This window comes from Puntigrus tetrazona, chromosome 1 (genome assembly GCF_018831695.1).
Source record: "Puntigrus tetrazona isolate hp1 chromosome 1, ASM1883169v1, whole genome shotgun sequence".
Lineage (NCBI taxonomy): Eukaryota > Metazoa > Chordata > Actinopteri > Cypriniformes > Cyprinidae > Puntigrus > Puntigrus tetrazona.
The window spans coordinates 25,864,700-25,878,207 of NC_056699.1; the positions used below are offsets into that span (position 1 = coordinate 25,864,700).

General features: G+C 39.3%; 1 protein-coding gene across 1 annotated transcript; it reads left to right on the forward strand.

Moving 5' to 3' along the window:
• The first annotated feature begins 114 nt into the window (after positions 1-114).
• On the forward strand, positions 115-9,889 carry smarca5 (SWI/SNF related, matrix associated, actin dependent regulator of chromatin, subfamily a, member 5). The gene is given in 28 exon segments (XM_043248598.1): positions 115-394; positions 1,554-1,676; positions 1,806-1,920; positions 1,923-1,971; positions 2,831-2,931; positions 3,059-3,159; positions 3,318-3,497; positions 3,585-3,740; positions 3,815-3,946; positions 4,080-4,148; positions 4,554-4,663; positions 4,791-4,924; positions 4,927-5,016; positions 5,121-5,242; positions 5,319-5,471; positions 5,660-5,692; positions 5,695-5,761; positions 5,764-5,793; positions 6,225-6,373; positions 6,462-6,581; positions 6,661-6,768; positions 6,847-6,960; positions 7,485-7,607; positions 7,799-7,931; positions 8,025-8,143; positions 8,964-9,176; positions 9,255-9,365; positions 9,449-9,889. Coding segments are annotated over 28 exon segments (3,105 nt in total). The 5' UTR covers positions 115-310; the 3' UTR covers positions 9,515-9,889.
• Positions 9,890-13,508: the final 3,619 nt, after the last annotated feature.

Below are 13,508 nucleotides of genomic sequence, written 5' to 3' on the forward strand. Positions count from 1 at the left end.
AATAAATCAATAAATCAATAAATCAATTCTTGGCCGCTTACAGTATCATGAGCTCTAATTGATTTGCATTTCCTTTGGCGTGCGCATGACGTCACGCTCCTCTGAAACCTCGCGATACTTTGGGCCCGTTTTGCGGGAACAGTGTCAACAGAAAAGCCGGGGGCCGTGAATGACGCGTGGTGTGCTCGCTCTATTCGGGCAATATTTTGAAACTTCCCAATCAAACCTACACACTTGTTCGGCTTTTCGGGCCCGTTTCGAACGGAACAACTCGCCTCCGTAGCGAAATAACGGAATTAGCCAGCCCATCATGTCCCAAACAGAAAGCAGCGTGGAGCAGCAGCAGCAGCAGCGGGAAGAGCCGAGCCAACTCGACTCGGCCGGTCCGGCGGAGGTGAGCGCTTCTTTCCCGTCGTTTCCCGCTCCCGATTACATCCCGCTTTATCCGGGACTTCGAAAACGCGGGCCGACGGAGCTGGAAAACGAGGCTCCGGCGAACCGTCCGCGCGCGGCTCTCGAGAGCGCAGCTGAAAGTTTTTGTTAGCATGTACGTTATTGTTCCGGCTCCGATGAATACACGAGCAGATCGGCGTCCATTTTTTTACACCCATGACAACGTCCGATCACTTTCTACTCCGGTAATTGAGCGAATTTGTAGACGGACGGTTATACGTGTTGCTGTCGTCAAATAAATAAACTTAAACCGACAATCAACTATTCTGCTTTAAGAGCGGTACGTTGCTTTAAACGAATCGCGTTCGCTATACGGGACAGGTGGATACTTCTTTATGAGTTGCAGTTACACTCTTCTTCTTTTATCGTAGACTTCATTCAAAATAAAAGTTCCGTTCTGTGGGTTTTCATGTGAAGTTCCTGTACGGGGAATTACCCGCCATCTGAGCGACGCCACAAGTCACTACACGACGTTTATCAGACGCGCTTTTTTAATCCACGCTACGTTGTTGTTTGTGCTTTTAACCAATGTGCTGCTTTAGCAACAGCGTTATTAAAAAGAGCTAGTGTGAACGTTTAGTTCCTATCGAACGGTAGCGACCACCTTTAAAAAACGACGCAGTGATCAAGTTATGCTTTCACAACACGATATGTTTGCTGTCACCCAACGCATGTCGATATGTTGAGGTCGTTTGTGTATCGTTAAAATGAAATGCACACATTTAAAATGTTTATCTTTTGAAAGCGGGTTAAAAGCGTTGAGGTAAAATCCAAAAAAATCTCAAATTAAACGAGTGGAATAATCCCTAACCTTTAAAGTCGGCATGCAATAAATATTTGTTTTAATCTGCTAATTTTTCAAAGTGTAGGTGCATAACTAGAGACAGATATTTACTTTTACTTCATTGCCAAGTTTCCATCATTTTGCCCCATCCAAACCGGTCTCGTTGGGAAATCGAAAAATAAGAAAAGCATGTATTGTTATTTCTCAATTTCAATCTTGTGCAATATAACTAGTGTCTGTTCATTTACTGTTTGTTTTTGGCATGAAAGTACCTTAAACGTGGCATTATATGAAAATGTACCACTGTCTTTTTAAGGATGATGCTTCGGAAAATGGTCAAGATGAAGCATCGGATACAGCGATGGATAGTGAGGCGCAGTCGTCGTCACCTCCCTTGGCCAAGGAAAAGGACCAGCCGGGTGGATATGAAGAAAAAGTGGTAATGCGTTTAGCCTTCCATATCAAAAATAAAAGTTAGTTGGGGTATAAACGTATATTAGAGCTATGCAAGAATGCTAGTAGTCGAAGTAGATGTGTGTTGTTGACGTCTGTTGCCTTGTTTCTACAGAAAACAGACCGGACCAACAGATTCGAGTACCTCCTGAAGCAAACCGAATTGTTTGCTCATTTCATCCAACCAGCTGCCCAGAAGACCCCAACTTCACCTCTAAAGATGAAGCCCGGCCGCCTCGCATAAAAAAAGACGAAAAGCAGAACCTGCTCTCAGCTGGAGAGTGAGTTTGCCCGCCGTTCCTGCAGAATTGGTTTCACAAGGATTTCTCCCATCTGTTCTTTCCATAAAGATCACACTTGCCAATGTTATTAAAAGTCAGTTTTCCATGGAGAAAAAAAAAGGAAATTTAGTTGAGGGAACACGCTTGTTTCTGTCATTTAAATTTGAGTGACTGTCTTTTAAATTTGAATGCATATTTTTCTTATCTTTGTTTTTATATTATATATATATATATATATATATATATATATATATATATATATATATATATATTATATATATATATATATATATATATATATATATGTATATATATATATATATATATATATATATATATATATATGTATATGTATATATATGTATATATATATATGTATATGTATATATATGTATGTATGTAGTATTATTATTATTATTATTTATTTAATAATTATTATTATTTATTTTATTTTAATATATGTGCATTCCAAATAATCTGTCAAACTACACTTTGGTTATTTTAATTAGGTTAAGGCTAAAAATACTGCTAAGAAAATAAAACCATGATAAAACCCAAAACATGAAATTATTAACTTCTAATATTCTCTCTGTCTCTCTTTCTGTCTCTCTCTCACTCTCATATTTATATATAAATTTCCAAATTTGTGTCCAAATTATACACGAGGAGAGCTAAACTTGGAGTTTTTCTGTTTTAAATCACTGATTTAATTGTCTTTGCAATTAGATTTCATTCCCCATACATCACGCAGCCCTAAGTGTTATGCTTGTTATCGATTTAATTTGTAACTCCTTGTGTTAGTAATGTGTTTATTAGTTAATGGCCCCCCTGCTTACTGATTTTGTACTGTTTCTTTTAGTAACCGCCACCGTCGGACTGAGCAGGAGGAGGATGAGGAGCTGCTGAATGAAAGCAGCAAGGCCACCAGCGTTTGCACACGCTTCGATGATTCACCTTCCTGTGAGTCAAACGTTCATTAAAGTCTCTTTGACAAACGCTTAGAGCAGTGTTTATAAAAAAAAATCAGTCTGAGGCCACTTGGACGTTTTAAGGAAACTCATTGTGGGCAATGAACGTTTATTAACAGATGTTAAAACTGGCAAACTGAGGGACTACCAAGTCCGTGGACTGAACTGGCTCATTTCCCTCTATGAGAACGGAATCAACGGGATCCTTGCTGATGAAATGGTATGACTCCGCCCACTTATTCATTGTCCTTTCAGTAGTTAATGACGTTATGGAAACTTCCGTTGTCCTTTTTTCTTTGCTTCTAAAATATTTCAGCAGCCGGAAATATATTCTGTGCACATTATAAATGGCTCACGGTTCTTCTTTTGTCTCGTCAGGGTCTTGGTAAGACTCTACAGACCATCTCTCTGCTGGGCTACATGAAGCATTATAGAAACATTCCTGGACCTCACATGGTTTTGGTCCCCAAATCCACCCTGTATAACTGGATGAATGAGTTCAAGCGCTGGGTTCCCTCTCTACGAGCCGTCTGCCTCATCGGTGACAGGGACGAAAGAGTAAGCAGGGATCTCCTAATTGGGAATTAGGGCTTTAAGAAATAGTTTAAGCTATCTGCTCATCTAATGGCTCAATTGTGGTTGCAGATGGCTTTTGTGCGTGATACCCTGCTGCCAGGCGAGTGGGATGTGTGCGTGACTTCCTATGAGATGGTTATTATCGAGAGGGCCGTCTTCAAAAAGTTCAACTGGAGATACCTGGTCATTGACGAGGCTCACCGTATCAAGAATGAGAAATCAAAGGTTTGCAGTTGCATCCGTTTTACCATCTGCAGCACGTTCGACCTCTAGTCTGTAAGTGAAGTTTGTTCTCTCAGCTTTCAGAGATCGTGAGAGAGTTCAAGACCACGAATCGACTGCTGCTGACTGGAACCCCACTACAGAACAACCTTCACGAGCTTTGGGCGCTGCTGAACTTCCTGCTGCCTGACGTCTTCAACTCCTCAGAGGTGCTGCTTCTTTCTCGCATTCAGCCACAAGAAGTCTGGCATAAGCACATGTTGTGAAGGGTGAATAAGCTTTTGAAGTTCCCTTTGGCAGCCGAACCTGTTGTGAAAGCCTTTCGTCTTTTCTTTTGTGCAGGATTTTGATTCCTGGTTTGACACCAATAACTGTCTGGGAGACACAAAACTGGTGGAACGTCTACATACTGTGAGCGCGTTTTCCTTTGACGACTATGTAGACATTTCTGTATCTTAAATCAATGGGTGAATGTCACAAAGCTTGTTTGTTACAATGGACACTTGGGTCAAAAGGAAATACTAATATTTAGGAAATGTGCAGTATATTTTGCATTTAAAAATGAAAGCATATGGTCCTTAACAGGCTTCATTTGAATGCAATATTAATGCAAAATTATTTTTTTTATTTTTTTAATGAATGTACATAGTTATTTTAAATATTCAGAATATTTGTAAAATATTTAAAGTGAGAATAATAAAAATAGTAAATACAGCTAACTAACAATAAAAACATAACATAATGAAAACATGATTTATAAAGATTGATCTAGCTATAAAATAAATTAAACGACTGCCAAATCTCTTAATGGTATAGGTACTCCGTCCATTCCTGCTGAGACGTATCAAAGCTGATGTAGAGAAGTCTCTCCTCCCCAAAAAGGAAATCAAGATGTATATTGGGCTCAGCAAGATGCAGAGAGAATGGTAAATATTATTAATACTGATGCATGTCTGAATGTGCTTCTAAGTTGACTTACCAGGCTTTTTGTTCAATGCTTGGCTCAAAGTATCGGTGTCTACAGACAAATAATCTGTTCTTAATTCCCTTTAGGTATACCAAGATTTTGATGAAGGACATTGACATCCTGAACTCTGCTGGTAAGATGGATAAAATGCGTTTGCTGAACGTGTTGATGCAGCTGAGAAAGTGCTGCAACCACCCCTACTTGTTTGATGGAGCGGAGCCTGGCCGCCCTACACCACTGACCTCCACCTGGTGGTCAACAGCGGAAAGATGGTAGTGCTGGACAAGCTGCTGCCGAAGCTCAAAGAGCAAGGTGACCGCTTCACTGCTCTAACACACACACACACACACACACACACACACACACACATATATGGAAAGTTGTTTTGAACATGCCTCATTGTTTTCTTCCTACAGGTTCCCGTGTGCTGATCTTCAGTCAGATGACCAGGATGCTGGACATTCTGGAGGATTATTGTATGTGGCGTAACTATGGTTACTGCCGTCTGGATGGACAGACTCCTCATGAGGAGCGACAGGTGTGACTATATCAATCATGATTATGAACAGCTCGGTAATAAGCACAAACTAATAATGTTGTTCTCATCTCCTCAGATCTCCATCAACGTCTTCAACGAGCCCAACAGCTCAAAGTTTCTGTTCATGCTGAGCACCAGAGCAGGGGGTCTCGGTATTAATCTGGCCACTGCTGACGTCGTCATCATCTATGACTCTGACTGGAATCCTCAAGTGGATCTGCAGGCTATGGTCACTATGCACAATCATTATTTTTTAGTCTATTATATGTTGTTGCTTTGATGTTTTGGCTTATGCGTACCATATTGCTTTTCTCCCTCTGCCAGAACTCTGATTTAAAAGTCATTCTCTCCACAGCAGCATCAGACCTTTTGTGGAATGGAGCATTAATTTATTTTTATTGGATTTTCTTTGTTCAGGATCGTGCCCATAGAATTGGTCAAAAGAAGCAGAAGTGCGAGTGTTCCGCTTCATCACGGAAAATACCGTGGAGGAGAGGATTGTGGAACGGGCAGAAATGAAGCTCGCTTGGACTCTATTGTTATTCAACAAGGTAGGAAGTAAAACAAATGCAAGCTACTTAAAAATAATATTTGTAAAAACACAAAATTACGTTTTTATTTCACAAATATAATTACATTGTATAAAATGCTTAGTCACTGTATCTATTAATTTGAATTAACTAGAATATTTTTATAAAGTTGAAATATTTTATAAATTCCTTTTATAATTTTGTGTGTATGTGTATATTTATTTATTTGTATACATGTGTATGTAATAAAATCTTACAATATTTTTAAAATATTCCTAAAAACTATAACTGTAAATACTGTAAATAATTTCTACATAAAATGTAAATTATTTTCATTATTTGTAAAAAAAAAAAAAAAAAAAAATAAATAAAAAAGCTAATTTAATATTAACTAATACTTTTTTCTTTTTTTACTTTTTATCAGTATAGTTAATACTTTTGCTTCCCAACAGGCAGGCTGGTTGATCCAAACACGAGCAAACTTGGCAAAGATGAGATGTTGTCCATCATTCGACATGGTGCCACTCATGTGTTCGCTTCAAAGGAGAGTGAGATTACAGACGAAGACATTGATGCCATCTTGGAGAGAGGAGAGAAGAAGGTAGGACCTGATCTAGGGAAATTACTTCACAAAGCTGAGGTGTAAAAAGAATATCCGTTAATTTGGAGATTTCTAACGGTTGTTTTAGACGATGGAGATGAAGGAGAAGCTGGCCAATCTTGGAGAAAGCTCGCTGAGGAACTTCACCATGGACACGGAGAACAGCGTGTACAACTTTGAGGGTGAAGATTACAGAGAAAAGAAAAAGGTAATGCATTACAAATCACAACAAATGCTTGTTATTATCGTGTTGGGTTGAAAATGATCTGAACTCCTCTCCTCCTCAGGTCATCACTAACTGGATTGAGCCACCCAAGAGAGAGCGTAAGGCCAACTACGCTGTGGATGCTTACTTCAGAGAGGCCCTGCGTGTCAGCGAACCCAAAGCACCAAAGGTATAATTAGCTCCCATACTCTTGATCGGAAGCAGCATTTGAATAGCTGTTTTATTGGACTTTCTCCTGTTCCCTCAGGCTCCCCGTCCTCCCAAACAACCCAATGTTCAAGACTTCCAGTTCTTCCCCCCTCGGCTCTTTGAGCTGCTGGAGAAAGAGATCCTGTATTACAGAAAGACTATCGGCTACAAGGTGCGTGTATATTTTGAGCTTCAGGTCTGGGTCCACTCTTTATTCCTCACTTTCGTACCATGGTTGCATTCATTTGATCAAAACTACAGTAATACTGTGAATTGAATGCAAGTGAAACGTTTATATTTTCGTGTTTTTAAAAGGTTTACGTATTATAGCCGTCTTGCAAAGCTGAATTTTCAGCATAATTTCTTCAGCGTTGCAGGATCCTTTTAGAAATCGGTCTAATATGCTGATTCTTTGAACAGGACATTCAAAATCTTTTGAAATAAATCTTTTGCGACATGTTTTTACTGTCACCGTTGATCAGTTTAATACATATTTGCTCTAAAGTATCAATATACTGCAAAAAAAAAAATTGAAAGGTTAGTAGAAAGGATTGCAAATTAAGTTTTATGGCGACTTTAACTTTTGGTATTATATTTTAACATGCAGTTCAATGAAGTGGTGAATAACGTTGTAAAAACTCTTAAGAAGCAATTATCCCTACTAACTTTTCTATTGCATCGTCACTGCACTAATAGGTGCCAAGAAACCCTGATCTGCCCAACTCGGCCCAAATGCAGAAAGAGGAGCAGGCCAAAATCGATGAAGCAGAACCACTAAATGAGGAAGAGCTGGAAGAGAAGGAGAACCTGCTCTCACAGGTAAATCCCAGCAGGAAGATCATCTGGAGTTCACTTCCATATCTTGTCATATTTACGTAGCATCTCAGTGTATTAATAACATTAAACTCCTTTATTCTAGCCTCAGTTGTGCTTTTACATGGTTTGGCCTTCTAGAAAGCAGGAGGTGATGTTTGCGTAGCAGCTCACGTCGACGTGTGTTCTGTACTCAGGGCTTTACTATCTGGACCAAGCGTGACTTCAATCAGTTCATCAAGGCCAATGAGAAGTGGGGAAGAGACGACATCGAAAACATCGCCCGTGAGGTAGAGGGCAAAACCCCGGAGGAGGTCATGGAGTATTCTGGTATGTCAAAACACCGTCCAGCACCGTGCTTTTCATCCGTATGCAGGAGAGGTGTGATGGAGTGTGTGTGTGTGTGTGTGTGTGTGTGCGCAGCTGTGTTTTGGGAGAGATGCAATGAGCTGCAGGACATTGAGAAGATCATGGCTCAGATCGAGAGAGGAGAGGCCCGAATCCAGAGGAGGATCAGCATCAAGAAAGCATTGGACTCTAAAGTGAGCAGCACTTCTGTCATGGGGTTCTCAGTAAAGTGTTTAGGTTTATACTTTACTGTTACAGTAAGGATATATCACAAGGCCACTGAAATAGTGTTAACAGGATTTATAGTTAAGAGCAGGGATGTTTATACTCAACTAAAACAAACTTGTTTAAAAATGTGAACTTTTAAATTAATTTCAGGTAGTTAGATTAAGTTTCATTTAGATTAAGTACTATATGAACAAACTAAAACTAATGAATACAAATTGATGCTGTAGACCCTATAGATAATAACTGATAACAATGAAAGCACCCAACAAAATTACTGAAACTTAACAATTCAAAGTGAAAATTAAATGTAAAAAATAGTATTAATATTTTGATTAAATTTTAGTATAACAATCATACTGAAATATTCTAAAGCATCAAATTATTCTAATTATATCGCGCTTAGCATTTATTTATTTATTATTATTATTATTATTATTATGGTATTGGGATTTATAGTTCAGAGGTGGAATGTTAACTAAAACCATAAGTATTTTTATTTATTAAAATTTAAATGAATGTAGAAATTTTGTTGAGTTACAAAAACAACTGAACAAACTAAAATAACTTATAAATGCTATATAGACATTACATAGCATTTCAATAGCAATATTTTTATATATATATATATATATATATATATATATATATATATATATATATATATATATATATATATATATATATTATATATATCTCACACCTTTTAAATACAGAAAAGTTTAGCAATATTTTAAAATATGATACTAGAATTAGACTAATTGACTGGAGTAATGTTTTGTTCTTCAGATTGGCCGTTATAAGGCACCGTTCCATCAGCTCAGGATCTCGTACGGCACCAACAAAGGCAAGAACTACACTGAGGAGGAGGATCGATTTCTCATCTGCATGCTGCACAAACTGGGCTTTGACAAGGAGAGCGTTTACGACGAGCTGCGCCAGTGCATACGCAACTCGCCCCAGTTCCGCTTCGACTGGTTCCTCAAGTCCCGCACTGCCATGGTGAGATTTACGTGTCGTGTCACGAGCAACCATACGGTGCTCACCCGTGAACGTCTTAACGCTGTTCCGTAACCGCAGGAGCTTCAGAGGAGGTGCAACACACTGATCACGCTCATCGAGCGGGAGAACATGGAGCTGGAGGAGCGAGAGAAAGCAGAGAAGAAGAAGAGGGGCCCTCGCACGTCTTCGGTGAGTCTTCATCACGACCGCCGCCGCCGCTGGCGAAACCAAACGTTAAGCTTATTTAATGACTTCTTCCTCTTTCCCCGTAGGCCCAGAAACGCAAGCAGGACGGGACCCCGGATGGACGCGGCCGCAAGAAGAAGCTGAAGTTGTGATGGGCGTCGCGGCTCACTCGGCGAGGGCCTTCAGTACAGCAGTTCTTGCGTTTTGTTGTTACGGGTCCCACTCATGTACTGTATGGATTTGCAGCGCTGAACCTCGCCTCCAAGTAGCTTGACCTTTTAACAAGGTGTAGAGTTGTAAATTAGATCTCTCTTTTAGCTATATAAAGTGCTACGGCTGTGCTGTCGGATGTTTTGTATTTATGCCTACTTTTTGTTTTGTTTTGGGGGTTTTTTTGTACCACATTCCATTTGCTTGTATCGATTTGATTTGCCATCTTTCCCTCATTATTAGTCTTCAGTATTGTCTCCGTACCCTCAGTTGAATATTCAATTGGAACGTGACTAATAAATGTTGTTTTTTATAAACGCTGCTCAGTGTGATTCCTCCAAATAAAGGTAGTATCTTCAGCTCATCTTAACATATTGATGTACACATTCAGCAACTGCACAGAGCTTTGGTAGGGAAGAAAAAAGAAAAGGTTATAAAGTGGAATTAAATTACGTTTTTGTACTTAAGGTTGCGCTGACAGGGTTGGAAATAGAAAAGAGGCTCTTTAGTGTTCATTGAAACTTAATGGTTCACCTCGTGCTTCTATTTAGTTCTGTCTTCCCTTATTTTTATTTTTTTTCTTAAACTCTTCAATCGCTTCTATTCAGATGACAATGTCAAAAAACTTTTTGACTTTTAAAATCCCCTGCAATTTAATTATATTTGCCATATGTGGAGGGTTATATTGATTTAAATAGTGGCATTTATATAAAAATAATGCTAACGTCTAATGGAAATATAAGTTTTCCAGCTCAAATTAAACATCTCCGCAATATGAGAAGTGAGATATGTGTGTGTGATTGTTAAAATGCTAACATTGCTATTTTTGGCTGCACAATTTTACAAGCGTTTTATACACACACTTGGCCCCGCGGGGCCTCCCTCAGGCGTGGGACCCCAGCTCCACCCGCTGCACCTCCATAAGGACGGCCTGGCTGCACCTTACCGAATCGAACCGATACATTTACGTCCGCTGCCTATTTTCTTTTGCACATGTTTTATTTTCTCCCCGAGAATGGAATAATTGGCCTCTACAAAGGACAAATGAAGCGTTCTATTGACCTTTACCATAATCAGAAACAGCACCAGCCACTATAAAGTGATTATCACGGCCTTAAAGTCCAAGCCACAGAGCTTTAGAAGAAGATCTGTATTAATCTTTCTTCTGCAGGATAACATGATCGATTGAACCCAGGCAACAACAAAGGGTGCATGTCATATTATTGCCTGTAATATGAATATAAAAGAGGTCACTGTAATGCAGAGAGTTAATCACTGTCATTTTAAAGCGCAGTCCTGCTGCATCACAGCTCTTATTCACTGCACTGATGTGCTTGTCGTTTCTAATCACGCAAAACACAACGAAAAAACTATTATATTAAACGCCATAGGCTATTTTATTAATTATGGCGCCTTATAAATTCTTATATTTAATAGCCTAAGCTTTTGATGCATGTAAAGTGCATGTAATTTTTTTTTTTGTCAAGTTGTGTCTATAAAAAGCTGAATGTATTTCTCCGGTTATAAAAAGTACAGAAGATGGTCCCGTGAGTCTCTCAGCAGGATATCGTAAACCTCGTGTCTTGCTTATACGCCGTTAATGACACACAAGGAATCAGTTTTCTCCGGACTCTATTGATATTTTTGTAAATTAGAAATGGAGAACGCGCATGCGCGGTGAATCGAGAGGCTCGCGCTCTGCAGGTGCTTTCTGAGGCGATTTTGAATGCTAAGAATAACGGTATCGTGATAATATTTAAACCGGGAAATGATATAAAATTTTTCGTGAATTAAGCGAACTTCCACTCAGACAGTCGTTTAACGGTCGCGTTTCCGAAAAAAACGTTTGGATATTTTTACTTGGTAAGTTTGTAGGTTTTCCGGTTTAACTCGGATTAAACACAAACACACGCCACGATATACAGCACTATTAAACCTATACTAATATTAGTGTATTGTCTATATTTAGCCTATTGTTCACTGTTTTTAAAACTCCATGTCCATTCTAGATGTTTTTATATGTATAATTTTATTACATTTTTTTTGATTGGACAAAAATATATTTTGTCCAATCAAATGTTGTATGAAATGGTTATTTGTTTGTAATAGCATGTGCATCTGACTAGCAATTTAACTAAAGCATATAAGCCTATGGGACTGTTGAGCAAGAAATTGCAATATAAATCTCTAATGTTAACAGTTAATCTCTTTTTGACAGGTGCCAGCAGTAGTGTGGAGTCCCAGGATAGTTTATGGGCGTTTTCTAGATCACAGCACCTGTGAGTACACACATACACACACACACACACACACACACACACACACACACACACACACACACACACACACAGACAGACAGACACACACACAGACAGACAGACAGACAGACACACAGACACACAGACAGACAGACAGACACACACACACAGACACACTCATAGACAGACAGACACACACACACACACACACACACACACACACACACACACACACACACACACACACACACACACACACACACACACAGACATACTCATAGACAGACAGACACACACACACAGACACACTCATAGACAGACAGACACACACACACACACACACACACACACACACACACACAGACACACAGACAGACAGACACACAGACAGACAGACACACACACAGACAGACAGACACACACAGAGACACACAGACACACACACACACACACACACAGACAGACACACACACACACACACACACACATGCTGTGTTTCCATGTTTTATGGGGACTCACAATGGTTTTTATACTGTACAGACTGTATAACTATCCTACACCTAAACCTACCCTACTGACATTTTTAGGTTTTCAAAAAATAAATTATGTATGTTTTATAAGCTTGTTTTCTCACGGGGACCTAAAAAATGTCCCCACAAGGTCAAAATTTACTGGTATTCCTATCCTTGTGGAGACATTAACGTGATAAATACCAGGTACACACACACACACACACACACACACACATTCATTCATTTAACCAGTCAGGAAAAAAAAAGCTATTTACATACATTTTTTTGTATTTGCAGTTTGTTTCTCTATAAAAGTCTATATATTACATTGCAAATGATGTATAATGGGAATGCAGTTGATGCACAAGGTGGTGCTATCGCTCTGTTCTCATGGAAAGACTGCAGCAGCACAATGGTTTCACTTAAAATGGCCCGCTCCTGAGTAAAAAGCATAACATTAAGCAGAAATGATAACCTCATAAACGTCTCCATCCATGAATAATCTTGTAGCCAAAACTAATCTTGTTGGAGTAATAGGGCTTTTTATTGTGTTTGCTTGCCGAATCAATACGAATGTCTGTGCGCCCTTGGCAACACAAAACTCTTTTTAAGTAACAATTAAAATACCCTAACATGATTGATTTTACATTAGCTGCATCAGCTCTTAAAATAAGCAGAATAGCTTCCCTTTTGTGCCTTTCTGTGTGAGCTTTGAGGTTTTCATCACCCATCCCGCTGTAATCGGTAGTTCATTTCTGTTTCCGTAAATTTTTCCGAATGATCATATCATGGTTTTTCTACCCAAGCTCTTCCGTTTTTTGGGATCCTTGTTAATCACACAAATGGCAAGTGCGAGGAATTGATTGGACTTTTGAGACGAATAAGCCCGTGGTACGCCGCTGCCCCTCATTGCATCGGAGGTGAATGGCCGCAGCTCTTCAGTCGTTCCTCATCGAGGATGTGAATGAGATTAAAGATGCTGCACAGAACTCCCGGTGAATGGTAAGAGGAGGAAGTATTGATCAAACACACCCCTGCAATGTATCACCGACCGTTTGTCTGTTCCTCTCAGTGCAATAACAGGCTGGAGAAGAAACCAGCGGGAATCGCAATTTCGCAAAAGACAACAGCGGTAATAATAATCAGTTTGGTTCTGCTGTCTGTTA